We start from the raw sequence: 20331 nt of genomic DNA on the forward strand, positions 1-20331 counted from the left end.
AAGGCCGGGCGCGGTGGCTCACGCCTGTAATCCTAGCACTCTGGGAGGCCGAGGTGGGCGGATCGTTTGAGCTCAGGAGTTCGAGACCAGCCTGAGCAAGAGCGAGACCCCATCTCTACTAAAAATAGAAAGAAATTATATGGACAGCTAAAAATATATATAGAAAAAAATTAGCCGGGCATGGTGGTGCATGCCTGTAGTCCCAGCTACTCGGGAGGCTGAGACAGGAGGATTGCTTGAGCCCAGGAGTTTGAGGTTGCTGTGAGCTAGGCTGACGCCACGGCACTCACTCTAGCCTGGGCAACAGAGTGAGACTCTGTCTCAAAAAAAAAAAAAAAAAAAACACATTAAATGCTGACCATTGTTGAACCCAATTTTTAGTCAAATAACCTATTGGAGTCATTTCCAGATACTCAAGTTTACACATTAAATCCAGACTCCTGTTAAGAATATTACCATGGATAAATTTGGCTCAATCTGAATTAAGTATAGTCATACCAGTATGCTGCATCCTCCTTAGTCTACTTTTCTTAGAATCCAACCCCATATACTACACCCAGGTTGCTGCTGACACAAATTAGCCCGCTACTTGATATGCCAATCATCTCTGTGAGAGGCTGAGACCTGACTCAGTCATGAACCTGAAGAGAGAACACACAGTTAGATCATGAAAAGAAGGGTATCCCTTTGCCTATAGAACTTCCTAAATGGGCTCCAGCCTCGAGTTTATTCCCTATCTGGCAATCTCTTAAATCAGCATTGTTTTCCATTTACACAACCACCACCCCAATCTAAGCTACCATAATCACCCACCTGGAATACTGCAATTGCCTCTTAACCCTTCAGAAATGTAATTATTACATATCATTCAGCCAAGGAAACTAATTAAAAAATAAAGCTACTAAAAGGTCATAAATAGACTTACTTGTGAGAAAAATAATTCATATAGTTATATGGAGAATGGAAGGAAGCAGGTGGGGCACTAGAAGCCGGAAGCCCAGTACTAAGTTAGATCAGACATGATGTGGCTTTGGACTAAGGTGTTAGCAGTAAAGATGTACAACAATGGCAAGATTTAAAAAGACATTTATGAGGGATTGGCTGGGTGAGTGGGGAGGAGAAAGAGATGATAATGATAGATTTCTACTGACTAGATACAGTGTCATTTAATAAAAAGAGAGAGATGGTCATCTCCAAGTATAAATCTAAAGAGATATGAATTTTGAAGTAAATGAACATATATATGATATTTAAAGCAATGCTACTCAGATCCATGGATCAGTGCTGAGCCATCACTGCCGTATGATGAAATAAGTACTGAAGTCAAGAGTAAGAATTTAGAAACTTCTATAGCAGTTGTAAAGAGCATTTTTTATATATGCTGAGTCTAATTTAAGAACTGACACTTTTATCTTATATGCCTTCTTTTTTTAATTTAATTTTTCTAGTAACTTTTTTCTTGAATTTCATAGAAGTATCCATCTCTGGTAGATTAAAAAAAATTAGAAAAAAGAAAGACTAACCCTTTACCATAGGTTGTAAGGCACTGATATAAAGCTAAGACAATTAATGTAATCACTTGGCCAGAAATCTAGAGAAAAATTCTAATTTTTAGCGATTGGGTATGGTTACGGGTTTTGTACTTATCATCAGTTTAGAGCATCATAAAAACTGCATACCCTGGAATATAATTCTGTGAATCGCTTTATTGTCCATATCTCCTTATCACCATTAATAATATTTACAAAGCAAATACTTCTTGCCAGTCAGTCTCTACATGTGACTGTTCCATTTAATCCTCACAAAATCTTGATAAAGCTGGTATTATTATGTTCATGTTGCAGATTACAAAATTAAGGGTTAACAAAGTTAAATAATTTATCCATGTCACACGGTATCTTACTCCATTCAAGCTGCTATAACAAAATGCCTTAGACTGGGTAATTTATAAACAAGATAAGTTCATTGCTCATAGTTCTGAAGGCTGGGAAGTCCAAGATCAGAGCATCAGCAGATCTGGTGTCTGGTGAGGGCTGTTTCACAGCTGATGCCTTGTTGCTGCTTCTTCATATGGCAGAAGGGACATATGAGCTCCCTTAGTCTTCTTTTAAGAAGGTACTAAGCATTCATGACAGCAGAGCCCTCATGACCTAATCACCTCTCACAGGCCTCATCTCTAAGGGGTTAAGATTTCAACATATGAACTTGGGGAAGATATAAACATTCAGACCATAGCACATAGTTAATAAGCTAGGGAGCTGGGATTCAAATCCAGGTCAACTGACACAACCCTCAGCTTTTAACCACAGCGACATACACTGCCAGCCTACCCATCAGCGATTTTGCATATTTTAAGCAAAATATTCTGTGGGAAGTTCATAAAAATTTCTGGGTGTATAACTTCCAGAGTCAGGGATTTATTATGGATATAAAACATCTTAGTTATCAAAATATTATGTCACTGGATTTTTCTTATTACCTCCAACTAGCCAGTAAATTACTCAAGAACAAAACATGGGGGTATACTTTCTAGAACAAAACATATTACCTGGCAAATATTGAATGAGTTGATGCCTGTCTCAGGAGAGTTCAGATCTAAGAATCTATCTTTTCTTAACAGAAAAATAAAATAGTTTACCCTGTCCATTAACTTAGGCAACACAATAATGTGGTCATACTGATTCTCTAGTTTACTTGATTTTATTGAGAGTTTTCGTCATTGACTCGAGTTTTTTCACCAGGCTTCCAAAACTGGTTAAACCAATTTCACCTTAGTGTATCATCCTTTGAGAACTGACATATATTCTATTCCTTTAGAAAATATTTCTGCTAATTTTCTTATTATATTTAACCATAAACATATATCCAAAAATATAAATTAGGCATGGCTTTTTCTACAAACCTTTTCTATAAGCCCATAATAAACAATTGCAAATAAAAATTTACCAATACATATTACAGTACTTTTATTTAATCTATACTTTTCCATTTTTGTCTCATACCTAAATTTTATAATGTGAGTTCCAGCTGTGCATGGGAGGATCTCTTTTTTTTTTTAAACTAGTGTCTGTCTATACATAATGCTGACCCTTATGAAAAGCCAAAACAAAACAAACAAAAAACCAAAAACAAATAATCATGAACTACATGGTCATATGTTGGAGACCACCTAACTTCTAATTACTCTTTTTGTTGTAAATATGCTGGGCAGAAGAGAACTATAATTGAGGGAAATTGCTGCAGTAACTAGCCAAAGGCCACTCCATGAGGTGCAGAACTGAAAATGGCAAGTGTGAGATAGCTAAACCCATTATGAGATTTTGCTTTCTCTCTATCTATACAAATGGCTAAGAATAGTGCTTCTGCATCACCTGTATCCATGGCTGCATTAGGAAATTACAACAAGCTTCTACTGTATTGCCAAAGAATATCAGAACACACACACACACACACACACACACACACACACAGTTTGTTTAAAATCTAAAATCTAATTTGTCTAAAATAATCTATCACAAACACTATGAGCTAAAGAGTCTTAGGGAATCAACCAGCAAACGTGTCAGTAACTGAACTAAGGTCCAGGCCACTAATTATTCAGCCCAAGAATCAACCTTTCTTTCTCTCTCTCTTTCTGTTTTTCTCTCTCTCTCTCCCTCTCTCACTCACAGACAGACACACACACACACACACACACACACACAGAAAATGCCAACTGACTGGGACTTAAAGGGTTAAGAAAATATAGAGCACAGAACCAACATTAAGTCATAGGGCACGAAATTTGGCTATCTACGGCTTATTCAAATTTTTGTTATTTCCCAGGTTATAAATGAACCTTAATTAAAAATGAAAATAAAACCACAATGTAATTAACAAATAGCAATTAGCTAACAATAACATCTGTATAAAAACATCTCTTTGATGTCATAAGATATTAAGTGCCTAAAACTTTAATATTTATTGTTGCATTTTCAGCCAGAACTTTCCATCAATGCAAAAATGGTTGTTAATAATATACAATAAGCAGTAGCATTACAAGCTTGAGAAGTATTTAGTTCAACAAAAGGTTTTTTTGTTTTTTTGTTTTTTTAAGTCCAAAAAACAGTATTTAGACCTGGAGAGAGTCAAAATGTGATAGAGTCTCAGTTGTATATAAAAGTGTAAATTCTGTTTTAAGCATTTCCATTCCACTTGAGAAAGAGCAACCACAAAATTCCCAAATGTCAACACAGATGGAAGTTGAGAGGAGAAGCAATGAAATTTAGAAGGCAAACTATAACCCAAAAAAGAAGTACTCTTTCTTTCTTCTTAACACGATGAGTATCCCCAAAGAGAGGAAAATCCCTATTTTCTCCCATGTTTGTAAACAGAAATCAGTAAAATGAATGAGAAAACATTTATTCCAACTAAGACAAGGCGTGATATAAACGTCACTTACATATCAAACATTATATGTGTGTGGTAAAACACACGTATACATATAACGGGTATGATATATACAAATGTATGATACGTGTTTATAATATAGCCAGAGTTCTAATTTTAATTTAGCCCCAGCTCTCTCCACACATATTCCCCAGAATCTCTTGAAAACCTTGATATTATAATAGATGTTTCAAAATTTACCTCAGTGTAAGCCAGAAGTGCCTTATGGTAAGAGAACAAAGGCTTTCTTTGTTCCACAGACCCACTGCATCCTAACCTCAAAGCCCACTGCACCCTAACTATAGCTTTCCCCGTTAGAAACCTAAATCTCTTTAGAGAATGTCATTATTACCAAATTCAGATCTAGCTTCAAGAGCATCAACTTAGAGTGCTGCTGTCTCATCTCAAACCAAAATCACACCTAATTCATGATCATCTGGGATGGCAATCCAGGTTAACTTGTTTCATTCACTTTTAAGATACCCCTAAACCAAAATCACACCTAATTCATGATCATCTGGGATGGCAATCCAGGTTAACTTGTTTCATTCACTTTTAAGATACCACCTTAAAAAGGAAATTTGCTACCTATTAAATAAACTTCAATGCTTTTTTTTTAAAAAAAAAGAAATCGGTAAATCAGTCTCTTATTCTAGTGTGAATACTGTTGTTCAGGAAAATCTGTAGACAACTTTAAAAGCTCAGGTGGAAGATTAAAGTTTTATTTATTAAAAAAACAAAGTGTGGCTTATGATATAAAATAATTAAGCAGACTTGAAATAAGAATAAAAGATAGTCATGTATTCACCTAGTAATAAAAATGGAAGCATATTTTTGTGAACCAGAGTAATATCAACAAATAGAAGGCAAAGGCATCCCAACATTTGCCATGCCATAAACACAAAAGGAAAACATTCCTAGGGAATCCACATAGAATTTTAACAGTGAAGGTGAATGAAGCCAGCAAGGATAGAAATTACTACTAGCCTGGCTGGAAAAGCATGTTGGGCCTGAGGCAAAAGAAATTTTTTAAATAGGAGAATGTTCTGAAATAGAAAGCATGTTAAACAGAATTGCCCAAGGACTGTTAGGAAATGAAAAATTACACTAACTGCATTGGGAACAGCAACCTGATAAAAGCACAGTGCACAAATTACAATCTTCTTCATGAGTAGTATTAGACACGAGAAAGGTTAAGCTGCGTGTGAGAGAGGTTTTGCCCACCACAGGCCACTACATGATAAAAGAATTACTCTCAACTGTTTCTAGGGACCTTCCAACAAGTATAGTAATAAATATTTCTAGATTTCTAATATTACAGAACAAGCTGGACCAGACCTCTAGTTAATATATATTTGCAAAACCCTCCTTGAGTACAAACCTCTATTCTAAGTTCTATAGAAAACATGAAAAGACAATAATATGTTCCCTAACTATATTCTTCTCTTCTTAAATTCAAAACACACATGCAGCATCCCAGGAATCTCAGTGAGTCAGCATGTACTCAGCAGCTACAGTGTGGAAAATACAATACTAAAGAGAGCAAGAAAACAGTATTCCACTGGAAAAACCTGATTGATCACTTATGAGAGCAAATACTTTTATAAATGGCAACGATTTCACTATGATTACAAGCCTAACTATTAAGTATTCAAAGTGAGTAGGTGCAAAAGAAGTAAAAAGTATAAATATTGAAGGAAATACCATCTAGAAGAAACAAGAAAAGCAAGTCATGAAGAAAAAGACATAAAAAGTCACAAGGCACACGTGTTCATGCATGCACACACCCACAAAATTATCACTATTTTTAAGCGTGACAGAGAAGGAATCCTTCCAACCCTCCTCTCTTGTAAGCAGAGACCAACTCAGGAATAATGCAAGTCATAATGAGTCACCACACACAAGCAATATTTTTGGGACAACAAAGTTAGGAACAGCTGTTATTTGGGCAGGGTCCAAGTGAAGTTGGCACATTCAGAAAGGTCTAGGGCTATTAAAGCAGAGAGCAATCACCTGATCTCAGTCACTTTATCAAGAAGGACCAGATTTACTTTAACCAGCCCACGTTTTTATTTTGTGTTGTTTGTGTTTTTGCTTTATGTGACAGATATAATACACTTAGCATAAGAAACTATGACATAAATAAGAATCACCTAAATGAAAAGGTCAATGTGGACCAGTCACGCCAAATAACCTGGGGAAAACATGGCCATCTACTCAGCCCCAGTTAATTAAATATGTAGCATATCTCCATGTTTACATTTAAGATACTATGCATTTATTTCTCATCCAGTATAAAAAATGTCACTGGTCAATAACAACTGAGTCCCTATCTTAGGCAAAGTCAGAAACTCTATGGGTCTAATTACCTTTTTTATGAACACAGAGCTGAGAGAACCTTTCTTCCTCCTTAATGTTCCCCTTTAGTCTCTTTGTGGAGTCATATCAGTTCTTAATCTATTAATAAAAGCCCCTCTTTCAAATATATAATCTAAACCTGCACTGACTAATATGGTAGCCACCAGCCACACCTTGTTATTGTGCACTTGAAATATGGCTAGTCCCAATTGACATGTACTGTAAATGTAAAATACAAATCAGATTTCAAAACTTAACATAAAAAAATACTTTATCAGTAATTTTTTCAAATTATATATTGAAATGCTATTTGGAATACATTGGGTTAAGTAATATGTATTATAAAAAATAATTTCATCTGCTTTTTATCTTTTTTAATGTGGCTCCTAGAAAATTTTAAATTATATATGTGATTCCATTATATTTCTAATGAATAGTGCTGATCTAGGCGAGACACTTAAGGTGGGATCAGGAAGAGGCATTCGGCACTCATTACCCATTTCCCTTACCCTTCCAACCAGGTAATGCTGCTCGTAATGTCCCCTGGACTCATTCAGGAATGGGGCCCCTTAGCTTACTTAGGAGTTGCCTCACTGCCTCTAAAAATAGCCTACTATCCCTTCCAAAATGGGCCTCTTGGTTGTAAAGAAACATGTTGACATGTTTTCATATATAATTTATAAACTATTTTAGAGGCTCTAGTTCTCACACAATGTGGCAATTCTTACACAAGCATATTTTGCAACTGAACTACTTTTGTAAGTAAACCTTCACTTTAAGTAGGAAAAGCTGTCTACAAGTTCACATATCTTCATTAAATGTTTTAGTGAAGATTAACATCTTAGCTATTACATTCTTTGACTATTTCCAAAAAAGTCTCATAAACTTTGTCCGCATTCTTAAAGAATCATTCCTTCTTTTATGGAGAAGTAATTTTAAGAATTGAAGGCAATTCAAATAAACTTCTTTGTAGTATATGTATTCCCCCTTCCTTGACAGAACAAGATATGCTTTCATCTGCATTACACTGAATTTTGTACATGAATATCTACTATAACTGTGTTTACTTGTCTAATTGAGCTCCTGTCAGGTAGGAAGCCTTTCTTACTCATATTTGCTCTATCACATAGAAAAATGCCTGTTACAAAGGGGATATTGAAATAGATTTGTTAAATAAATTAATAAAACAACCTGTGACTCAGCTGTTCAGGTGTAATCTGGGGCATCATTTGTCGGGAATAGTATTCTGCATGTGGTCACCATCTATATTTTATTGTAAAGATCCATATGCAACAGTAAAACTCATAGTGCATATGTAAGAAATAGCAAGTTTGATGATACTAACAATAAAACCCCTTTATCTACAATAAGAGTTTCAAAAATTATTATGACTATCAAAAAATTAACTTAGTTAACTACATTAGTATACATGGATCACTTATTTTCAAAAATTTGGGATATATATTATTAGCTTAAATATTTACAGAATAAAATTTGGCCCTTTGCTAACAGTTCTGAACTGGCTGAGGTATGGGACCATGCAGTGCCTTGCTACTGGAAGTATCCTCTTAAATGCTTGCCATATAACCCAGCCATCACATTCCTGGGCATTTATCCCAGAGAAATAAAACCTATACAAAAATATTCACATCATAGTTTTATTGTAATCTTCGTAATAGCCCAAAACTGGAAACAATCCAAATGTCTTTCAGCAAGTGAATAAACAAACTAGATGGATGGCACATCTATAATCCATACAATGACAATGACAAAAAGTAACAAATTATTGACATATGCAACATGAGTACAACTCAATGGCATTATGCTGAGTGAAAAACAGTCAATCTCAAAAGCTTATATATGATTTAATTTATAAAAGACTCTCAAAATGAACAAAAGTATAGAGATGGAAACCAGATCTGTGGTTGCCAAAGGTTAGGGATGGGTGGGGGGAGAATCACAGTGTGAGTATAAAGGGGTAGCATAAGAGAGTTCCCTTGTGGTCATGGAACAGTTCTGTATCCTCCTTGTGGTGACCGTTACAATAACACATGTGATAAAATTGTAAATAAGTACAGACACACACACAAATAAGCTTATGTAAAAACACAAGAAATCTGAAAAAGGTCTGCAGATTATGCCAATGTCAATTTCCTGGTTTTGCTACCACACCACAGTTATGCAAGATATTACCACTGGGGCAAGCTTGGTGAAGGGTACAGGAGCCGCCTTTGTATTCTATTTACAACTTTCTATGAGTGTCCAATTATTTCAGAATAAAAACTCTTTAAAAAATCCAATCTAACACAATTTGTAATTCTCTAAACAATCTCCACTACATTTTCAAAAGCCCTCTGACTTTAAAGGTACTTTGAACCTGTTGCAACCCTAAGTTTTGACACCACTGGTATTTCAATGTACTTCCTGCTTATGTGTTATATTTGTGGGTTGAGGTTTGTCTAATACTACATGGATAGCACGCAGTTTTCAATAAAAGACACCCTGGAAAAATGAAGCCGAAAAGACCTGTTATTTCACTAAACTCCTATCACTAGTAAGTACAACTTAAACAACCAAATGGCACTGTCAACTAAAATGGTCAAGAGGATGTAAGACTCCCAGGTCCAAACAAAAAATGAATAAACAAGCAAACAAAAGTGTCAGAAATTTTTTAATCCGAAAATAAGAGGTGGCAAAAAAGAAAAAAAAAAGCACAGAAATGACAACCATGAAGGATAGTTACTATGAGCAAATGAGAACCTGAAAGGGCCAGTCCTTCAAGATGGATGCCAAGTGGCTAACTGGGCCTAAATTCAAAACATAGCCAAGCAGCCATTTGCTGACAAGGGGTCACAAACATACTCTGAGCTCCCCGAAAACCTGCACCTTTTTATCTTTGGAATTTTCAGAGCTAACCTGAACCAAACAATCAGATCTCACCTGTATCAACCAATCAGTGCACAGTTGTATCAACCTAATCAGAAATAAGCAAGTTTCAATCCTTCATTTGCGTAAATGAACCTGACTGGGAACCTGGGTGGGAACTTTTGCTATAAAACTTGACACTTCTCTTTATTCTCTGGAATACTGTACACTGAAGGCTGCTTCTCCCCAATTTGCAAACTGTTCACTTGAATAAAGACTCTTTCCTCCAAATTCCTTTGCAGAGAACTTTTGTTCACATCACACAGCTTAATTTAAAAAAAAAAAAAAAAAAAGCATAGAAAGGTATAATGTTAAAGACTCATAAGCTTGTATGTAGTTAGATAACAAAAAACAATTCATATTTTAAAGACTGAGAATAAATTAATTGACATCTTTAATTTACTTCTCTTTTTCTTTCTAATCCCACAAATATTCTATTCTCCATATAACTTAAAGATAAAAGTGACCATTTTCTAATGAGTCTAAGATAACATGGAAAAATTATTAGTAATTAAAAAACTGATTTCATCTCAAAACATTTATATTTTTTAAAAGTAAACTATTTATGAAATTAAAAAGAGATGGTAGTGGAGTTCCTTCATACGAGCCAAGTGATGACTGAATCAGCTTACTTTAGGACAGAGCAACTAAAAAGTCTCTGTATTTCCCCAAGAAAAGAATCCAGAAAAGTAAAGTTCAGGTCTAGCAAACTAAAAGCCAGGACTCAGGGATTGGAGACATTGAGAGATGTGACTGTAGACTTCTCTCAGGAAGAGTGGAATGCCTGGACTCTGCTAAGAAGGTTCTGTACCTACGTGTGATGCTAGAGGACTACAACACGGTCTCACTGGGGCTTTTCATCTTTTGTCAGATGTAGTTTCCTCTTTGGAGAAAGGGAAAGAGCCCCAGGAAGCTGTGAGGGATGAGACAAAGAGGCATTTCTCAGGAAGATGTCTGTGAATCATCGAGGCTCACTTACAGCTAACGATGATCATGGGATGGTTCTGATAAATGTAAAGAACTAGATGCAGTTTACGAGAAAGCTAACATATGCTTGGCCAAAATAGACACAGTAAACCAGCACGTGTGCCCAATCATCTTCTAAGCATAAGAATAGTGACCATATGCTAAGGATAACAGAGCAGAAAGATAAGGAAGGATGAATCCATGGTTAAGTCCCAAACCACCCACCCTCACTTTCTTCATAAGTGAATTTCTCTAATTCACTGTTTGTAGGATTTTCTGTTAATTAGGAGTGTGTTGGATATTCTGTTACATGCACCTAAATACATAATTAATTTTATTATGTTTCTCTGACAGCCTGCATATCTGTATTGTGTAGTTACTCATAATTAAACATAACCTATGGCTAGGTGCTCATTATTTATAAAAATGAAAACAAATTAGATGGATGATATTGAATAACATATGATATCACTGGTAAAACAAATAGTTAATTCTTGCTGAATATTTGGGCAACCACAAGTTTACATATATATATATATATATATGCACACTTTTTTTTTTTTTAGTAGAGATGGGGTCTCACTCTTGCTCAGGCTGGTCTGGAACTCCTGAGCTCAAGCAATCCTCCCGCCTCAGCCTCCCAGAATGCTAGGATTACAGGTGTAAGACACTACACCAGGCCAAGAATATATGTTTATTCTTGGTTTCTGATTATCATATTTTGGATTGTAGAACTAGTTTACATACCAGGAAATCGTGTCTCATTATAATTTATCATCCAATGGTTCTGCTAAAATACATATGTATATTCCATTCCTTTGTTTTATGCATCTTATGGCAAAATCAAATCTATTGAAAATTACTGCAATCATCAAATATTAACAACAGAGAAAGGAAAAAGAGAGACAGCAGGACAAATGATTTAAAATTTTTTCTTATTAATATATCATATATATATATCATATGTTCAGAAAACACTAGAATAATTCTTTCACGTTCAAACTTTTGAGCTGCTGTTATGCATTTTTTCTTCTCCCACATTAGTCTTATTTTCAAAGTTATTCTTGCTATTAGTAAACTCAGTATGACCATTCCTTTAACCATCCAGAGTTCAGGAAGAAGAAAATCCCTGCAGCTGTTTGATGCCCAAGAATATGAACACTTAGCAGTCAGATGAAAGAAGAGAAAAGACAGAAAAGGAAGATCAAGAGAAGAGTGATACTGAATTTCTGCAGGCTAGCTTTTACCTCTCTCAATAAAAGGAACTTTGTGCTCATTATATCCCAGGACTCATCTTGCCTTTAGCTCACAGTAAACTGGCAATTGCCTTATCATTTCCTCTCTAAATTAAGGATCAAAGTTTATACATATTCTTTCCCTTCTCTATTAGATTATGATTAAAATTACTACCTGCTTCACCTCACTCACACAATCACTTCTACTAGGAAAAAAGAAGGAACCCCTCACCCAAAGTAAAGACACTTAACCAGTAAAACAAAGGGTTGTGGGGAATTTCTAGTCATGGCATTTATCTGATAGTTGACTTCAGAATATAGCACTAAAGAGCTAAGAATAATAAAATCTCCTGAAAATAATATTCTAGTAAATATTTAAGTTGGAAAGTTAGCTTGCTAATATTATCATCATCAAATTATTATTTATTTACTAAGCATCTTTACATATATTTCTAGTCCTCAGGACACTCTACAAACTGGATTCTATTCATCTTTTACAAAGAAAGAAACTTGTTCACAGAGGTTGATTAATTTGCCTTAGGACGCAAAGCCATTTAGTAGTTATGAGTGCTAAAATTCAAGCCTTGTCTTACTCTTATATTTTGGAACACAGTCACTCAGCAATATTTTTATATATTTTTTCACATTTTACATATGAAAAAAACAAATTTAGAATCTAAATTATTCTGATTGTTTGAACGTCAAAAATCAGTCACATTTTACAAGCTAGTTACCATAATGTAAACAATGTCAAATAAACTGCAATGGAATTATATAATAAATCAATGAATGTAAGTTGTATAATAACATATGTTTAACGTGGAGTTTTAGCTTTTGTCAAGGTACCAGGCTCCTGTTGCCCTAAACAAAAAACAGAATGGGGCTTCTTTTGGATATTAAACACAAAAGAACCCTGGATTCCAACAGTGGTGAACACATACTGATGAGCAGACATCAACACAAGAAGAGAATCTACTCTAGTAAAAAATAAGCTTACTTTTAGAATGAAAGGTTCCTGGTAGCAGCAATTCTCTCCAAAGAACATACTTTCATGTTTTCCTTTAATACCCATAAATGTATAATAGAAATTTAATACATGCTTTCAAATAGCAGCATGATATATTTATCAGTCTAAAACTATAGCTTATTTCACAGGGAAAGTATTATCACCTCACTGGCTAACTAGGGCCCAGTTTGATGAGAACTGAAAGAAATCCTGTACGAAATTACCACATAAAGAGCATTTCTCAGGAGGTGGTGCAGCAAGCACCAGAGCCTAAACTAAACCAAAATGCTCCATCAAGTCCTTTTAAGGCCCTTTGAAAAATAAGAAGAGGTCAGCGCCTCTTGACCATCACTGTAGAGAATTCAGGAGTGACTCTGGAGTTAGCACAGATCTCAGCTGCAAAGGGCAAACAAATCTACCAGTACAGAGGAGCAGGTCGTGTACATCTCATAATCTTCAGATTCTTCCCTGCCTTCGAAAATCACTGACATCTGACTTTCTTCAGAGGCCCCAACTTGGTCGGGTGCTGAGAAAAAAGTGCACAATTCAGCTGTGATGTAAAGCTGTGCTGTGAGAATCAATTTCTGGTGTGGATGCTGACACACTAAATCCAAATTACTTTCCAATTCTGATTAGATACCAATGTGAAAAATTATTTTAATTCTAATGAAATAGAGCTCTTTATAATACCTAACACACTTGGGCTCATAAAACCGCTCTTCTCATTTTTAGGCACAAAGCTTGGCATCAGATTCTCCCAAACGGACTATTCTTTCAGAGATTAAACCTTTAGTCTCGGTGGAGTATGGAAATATCTAATTAAGAATTATTTTCTTGATTTATTCTGGTTATCTTTGGTTATATATGTGCTTATATTCTTTAATTGAGTATATATTCTCCTTTCCCAGATTATCACATAAAACTTCCTTCCTAGTAACTACTCCTGTTCTAAATCCATCCTTTTCAGCATTCTAGACATTTTTAGCTTAAGGTAAGTTAACCTTATACTCATTGGTATAGCAAAAAGGAAAAACAGTGTCAGAAGATTTTCAATCAGTCATTTTCTCATTCAAATATTATGCTAAGCATTTACTATGAGCCAGGTCCAGTACTACAGACTGAGACTACAACAGAAATAAACAATATAGACATAGTGTACACCCACGGGAACAAACAATCTAGAAGGGGATACAAAGAGTAGAAAGACAAATATATTATTAATAGAATGGATGACCACCCTTAGGATAGGTGTGATTCAAGAGGAGGAGCACCTCACCCAACCTGGAGGAAGGTCCAATGATGAGGAAGGAGAAGTCAGAGAAGGCGATAATATGTCTCTTAGCAGTGTCCTGAAATATGTACAGGAGCTTATCATAAGACAGAAACAAGGAATGCAGCAAGCAAAAATGACAGCATGTACGGAAGCACAGATGGGACCCAGAGCTTGACCAAAACATGTGGCATCCAAGACAGGATGGCACACCTCCAAGGTGATATTCTTTAGACATTTGCTAAAGATCTCTTTTATGGGATAGAGAAATAATTTCATATTATCAAAAATTAAATACAGGAAAAGATTCACTTATTAATTCACTACTACTGAGCTAAAATAGAGTCACTCTTCTGATGAAGATCAGAAAATTTTTCTAATTCTTGATCTGTCTTACCTTTTATTTGGTGATTTTTTCCTAAAACCCCTAACTTCCTGTGTATATAGACAAAATAAGAAATGAAAATCTTCAATTTTCAAGAAAAAAAGAATATAGGTAGAAAATGGATATCACGTTTCTGATTTATTTTACTGATATTCTAGTATCCGTACAGAATATCCCCAAAAATCCTAGTTTCCCTTCTCCCTTTAAGCCCCTTCTAGTTAGATGGTACAGAGTGAGAGGAGGGTGCAAAGATAAGGCTGAAAAGGTCATGGGGAACAGATAATGCAGACTTTTGTAGGTCATGAAGAGCCTACACTGCAATTTAGGAGAAATGATGCCAGGTGCGGTGGCTCATGCCTATAATCCTAGCACTCTGGGAGGGCTGAGGTGGGAAGACCGTTTGAGGTCAGGAGTTTGAGATTGCAGTAAGCTATGATGAGGCCACTGCACTCTAGCCCAGAGTAAGGACCTGTCTCCAAAAAAAAAAAAAAAAAAGGGAGAGAAGTGAGGAATTGTTGAAAGGGTTTGGGCAGAGAAGTATCACTATCAGATTTATTTACTTCAAAGTCCATTCTATTTACTGGGTTTTTGAGTGAAGAGGGATAGAGGAAGTAGAGTGAGGTGAAGATTGGAAAAGGAGACGCTCTCAGGCTGTTTTTGTAAAGCAGGCTAGTGATGCTAGCAACATGAAATAGGATGATAGCAGTAGGAATGCCAAGTGGTATATACTTGAAAGAGTGACAACCTACAATTGACTAGACTCAGAGATACAAGGAAAGGAAAAGGGAGTAATTAAGAATAAGTCTTCAGTTTCATTTCAGGCTTGAGCAATGGTAGATGAGGGTACCACATACTGAGATAGGGTATAAAGGGACAAACAGGTTTGGAATAAAAATCCGTTAAGTTCCATCTTTCGATGTACTTATAAAACATCGAAATGTACATATGAGATCAGGAGAAAGAGCTTTGTACTTATAAAACATCGAAAAGTACATATGAAATCAGGAGAAAGAACGGGGTGAAGAGAGTTGTGGGCAACTTCAATAGATAGATGGAATCCGTGGGGTAGATGAAAATATGTAGGGAAAGAATGGAAAGTAGAAATACATAAAAGGCCCTAGGGAAGGGCCCTGAAAATCTCTTACATTAAATGGTCAGAATGAGGCTGAGAAAATGGAAGAAAAGCAAGATCATAGCTCCAAAGAGCCAAGAAATAATACAAAGTATATAATGCTAGAGATAGTTACCCTTAAATTATGAAGAAGTTGTGAACTTGTTGAGAATTTTTAGTAAAGAAAGATTAATCTCAGTTGCCTACTTACTAGGCCTGTGAACTCAAGCCAGTCACTCTGCTTCTTCGTCTGTAAAACAGGAAAATCTTCCACCATGCCCATGTCGTGGTTTTGTTACAGGATTAAATAAAATACTATAATATATCTGAAAGTACTATATCAACTTTAAACAGAAGGTATAGATTAGTCTTAATGCAATTGTGGTGTTCTGACCAGTGGTTCACAAATGTCAGTTTACTGTTCCACCCACATGGAAAGCTAACATGCAATGGCCAATATAATGTATTAGCAGAAGGGACACACTGCTAAGCAGGAGCTGTAAGAAACAGTGCATAGTTCAGCATGGTCTCTATTCCCTCCCACTACCACTGTAGAAGCATGCTTCAAAACAAATCCTTCATAGGCTTAGATGCTTGAGTGAATATAATAAGGAGAGTCCTCTGGCTATTTCACACTGGCATGTAATATGGGGACAATTTAATGTTGTTGTTTTAAAGCCCTAAGATTTTAGAATTATGACCACAACAACTAATTGCATGGTAAACAACAGGTAAAAAAAAAAAAAAAAAAAGCAGGCACACCAAGTGGAAATGCCACCTTGCACCTTGGGAGGTAATCAATGAGACATCCTGGAGGTGATCCCTCACACTAATGTACTAATTTTTATTTTATAGTACAGAGTAACTCACTAATCCTCCACATCTCATTCAAAATACAACAAACATACAAAACAATTTAAAATGAAAAGACATCTGTTGGGGAAGTATGAGACAGTCTATCAATGAGAAGAAATTGCCTTTTGCAACATTCTTATATATTGTTGTTTATACCCCAAATTCTTTTCACTCCTTAGTAAGCACACTTTGCAGCTAAATGGTTGACTATGTATTTGTGTTAGGCCAAAGACAAACTGCCCAAGTAGATAATTAGAAATAAACAGAAAAAAGGACAAGGAACCAAGACCAGACTGCAGGAAGGAGGAATTTTTTAATATTCATGCAAAAATACTATTTGATATTCCTAACTATAACACATGCACTGGAAAATGGCAATTACTCAGAACCAAGGCCAGAAGTAGAAACCAGGTCAGAGCAAGACATAAAGGCCCACTGGACCAGGTTTTTCACCAAGAACACTGGATCCCCCCACTTCTTTATTCTGGCCTTTGTCCCCTTCATTAGTTTTGAAAAACCATGAAAGAAGATTATAACTGCCTCAATCCTAGGGGAGTTGGAAGAGAAGTATATGAAAGAAGAACTTACTAAAGAAATGTTTGTCTCCTTGTACCATTTTAAAAGGGGGGAGAGGGGATAGACAAAACAGTTGCACAACTCTTCTTTTAAAAAATCTCTTAAGTGTCATTTTACAAAGCACACAGGTAAATTAATGTCATCATCACAGCACATCAAGAAAAAATGTGACCACTACCTTTAATCGCAATCTTTTGCTCTAAAATGTTTGACTATTTCTAAAACAAATCCAACCTTAAACTATGAGGATTATGTACTAAGTTTCTTTGAAAGCATATACTGCAAATTCTGAAAGCAATTTCACAAGGCTGCTCCTGAAACGGTTTATATAGGAGCATAATCATCTGATTAAGTAAGCAGCAGCTCAAGGCAACTACTTTGTAGAGGGTTCATTCATTAGTATATTCAACCTCTAGAAGAAGACATGCAACTTATTTCTTACAGGCCCTAGAGTGGTGTTTTTGTTCATAGGAGTTGCTTAATACATGTTTACTGAATTGAACACATGTAATATCTGACAATGCCAGGACACAAACTTAAGTTGTTAAAAAAAAAAAAAAAAAAAACCTCCAAATCATGTTAACAAAGAACCTTAACATTCTTTGTTAAGTGCTCATATTCATAACCCTCAATGCTGTTTCGTGCCAGTAACTAGCTGGATGTTTACTGTTGCTTCAAAAATTGGCTATGTACGTTGTATTAACAGGGTAGTTTTCATTCTGCAGTGGCTCTCCTAAAAGGGCACAAACTATTAAATCATAGTGAGCTTACCTCACAAATGTAGCTATTGTAACTAGTATAACAACTCTTTTCAATTTAAAAAACTATACCTTTTTAGTTGAGCTGATTAGTAGAATCCTTAGCCCAATAATTAAATTGTGGTAAATCAATGGTACACAATGATAAGAGACAAGCTAATACTAATGCATCCTACACTGGCCTTTAGAAGTTTAGCTTTCCTCTTCGCCTTTCTCCCACTTAAGGATGACAAAGTCAAAAGCAGACGAACGTTGCTGTACATTTGACTCATCAATGTTGGTCCAAAGAGGGAAAAAAATCGACCAAGCTAAACTTAACCTTCCCCAGGAAGGAGAACATTAGCAAGGAAAGAACAAAATTTAGGATAGAGTGTCTGCCTGAGGGAATCCTGTTAGATTTAACAAAAAAAAAAAAAACCCACAATATTTGCTACGAAATAAACTAGAAAGTTTTAAACGCGCAATTACACGTGCCTCGCGTTATGCCCACTCTAATTCACAGGACCACGCTGGTGCGTGCAAGTGTCGGAAAACTTGCAGTGGTGTTGCGTCACTTCCAGCAGCACCAGAGGAAACGAGTGTTGGGACCCAAAGCACGTACCCTATGGCGCAAGACCGCTGATTAGTAGGGAGGAGAGAGGGGATGCGGAAAGTTTATTCGGAGCTTCAGCGGCCATCGCGGGGGTCAGAGCTGTTAGCCCACAACTTCGGAAAGCACTGACCCCAGTTACCCCAGGCAGCCGACGCCCCGCCCACCGAGGTTCCTCCCCGCCGGGGGCGGGGCTGGCGCGCGCGCCGGGTACGGGCGGCCCAAGTCCAGAGTTGGTTCCCGGAAGGTGGACTGCACCGCTGTCAGGGGGGTGGAGGGAGGGAGCCGGCCGGTACCTGCGCTGGAAGTCCACCGCGAAGGGCTTTAGGTACGGGTCGATCTCCAGGAGTCTGGCCAATTCGGGCACGTCCGCCAGGGCAGCAGCCAACGCCGCCTCGGAGTCGGGGGCTCGAGCCGCGGGAGTCGCCGAAGCCGCCATCTTCCGCCGCAGCCCAAGTAGCAGAGGCCCGAGAGGGTCGAGTGGAGCCTGAGCGGGAACTGGAGCTCGAGCTGGGAGCCAGGCGGCAAGGGCGGAGCCGGAGGGCGCCTAGGCGTGTCGAGGCGAGCCTAGGCGAGCCACGGCGACCCAGGGCCCTTTATAGCTGGTGAGAGAGGCCTTCTGCCCCCTTCTCCCCCCGCCGGCGGGGAGGAGCGGGACCTAGGGTGATCTCTCTGGACGCAGTCCCGCAGTCTCGGCTGGCTGGGAGGCACCGAGCCCTCTCCGCCCACTCACGCGGCTGGCACCTGGAGGCTGCGGGGATCTGCCCTTTCGTCCCCCCAAGCCTCTTTCCCCCACGAGCTGAGGCCACCCGAGGAGGCGACTCCCGAGTGGACCTCACTCTGCCTTGTCCTCCCTGACCCTGACCCATTATTGGCTCTGAAGCAGACGCAGTTTTCCTTGCTTTAAGCAAGACCCACTGGCGGCGCCCCTTGCAAGTAGGAAATACGGTTTCTTGGAAGGAACCTTCTCAAAGTTGTAAGAATTTCTTGCTGGGGCAGTATTTCAGACAGATCAAGTAAATAAATTCACAGGGAGGGGAAAAGTCAATTGTAAATACAGTAATACTGTTGAAAATGTTAATATCATTTACTAACCAGGGCTCTCCTGAGTTTGCCATGTCTTGTGAATTTAACCAAGAGACAGGAGCCTGGAATGCCACTGATGTTCTGGTACCATTCTCTGAACTGCCAGCAGCAGAAAGTTGAAATCAGGGCAAGAATTTTTCCCATTCTCCATACCACCAAAAAGAAGAGAAAACAGTATTTGCCTGTGTTTATTGTTGTAACAAGCTTTTCAACCATTAATCTATATTTTATGATAAATGGTATGGAAGAAGATCATGGAATTGGAATTCCACTGCCACTTATTCACAGTGATAAGGCAAGAAACTTCTCTTCCTCTTGGCTTGGGAAGTTCCCACTTTTATTCCTTTTAACTTGTTGGCTGCTAGTTCAATAATTCTTTTTTAAGAATACAGAAATGGACGCCAGGAAAAATGGGGCCACCAACCTAGGAGGTTCCAACCTGCTTTGCACCTAGAAACGCGGGAGAATATCCAGTTTCTGGCTTGAGAATCTTTTCTCTCTCTCTTAAAACCTGGGACTGGAGAATTTTAGGGCCTATGGAGGAGGAACAGTACTCTTCAGCTTTTGAGTTTTAAAACATTCAAAAGGAAAGATTTTTGTGAAGTATTTAATAAAGGCTTGAAAGATATGTAGATTTGTAGACAGTACCTCAATGTGAAAAAGTGGAGGACTTGGATAGCTGTAATGCAAGGCATGCCTTCTATTCCATAAAGATGACAACATGCAAACATTTGTAAAATATAAAGCACTGGGGAAAACAAAAAGCAGAAGTAGGACACCCAG

At 37.4% G+C, this 20331-nt stretch overlaps 1 protein-coding gene across 1 annotated transcript in view; it reads right to left on the reverse strand.

Annotated features, from left to right (window-relative positions):
• GBE1 (1,4-alpha-glucan branching enzyme 1) overlaps positions 1 to 19267 on the reverse strand; it is a 264715-nt gene extending 245448 nt beyond the window's left edge. The window contains exon 1 of the mRNA XM_069475045.1: positions 18759 to 19267. Within this exon, the coding sequence (XP_069331146.1) occupies positions 18759 to 18901 (143 nt within the window). The 5' untranslated portion in view covers positions 18902 to 19267. The remainder of the gene's footprint in view (positions 1 to 18758) is intronic.
• Between the last annotated feature and the right edge of the window lie 1064 nt (positions 19268 to 20331).

This window comes from Eulemur rufifrons, chromosome 7, assembly GCF_041146395.1.
Source record: "Eulemur rufifrons isolate Redbay chromosome 7, OSU_ERuf_1, whole genome shotgun sequence".
Classification (NCBI taxonomy): Eukaryota; Metazoa; Chordata; class Mammalia; order Primates; family Lemuridae; genus Eulemur; species Eulemur rufifrons.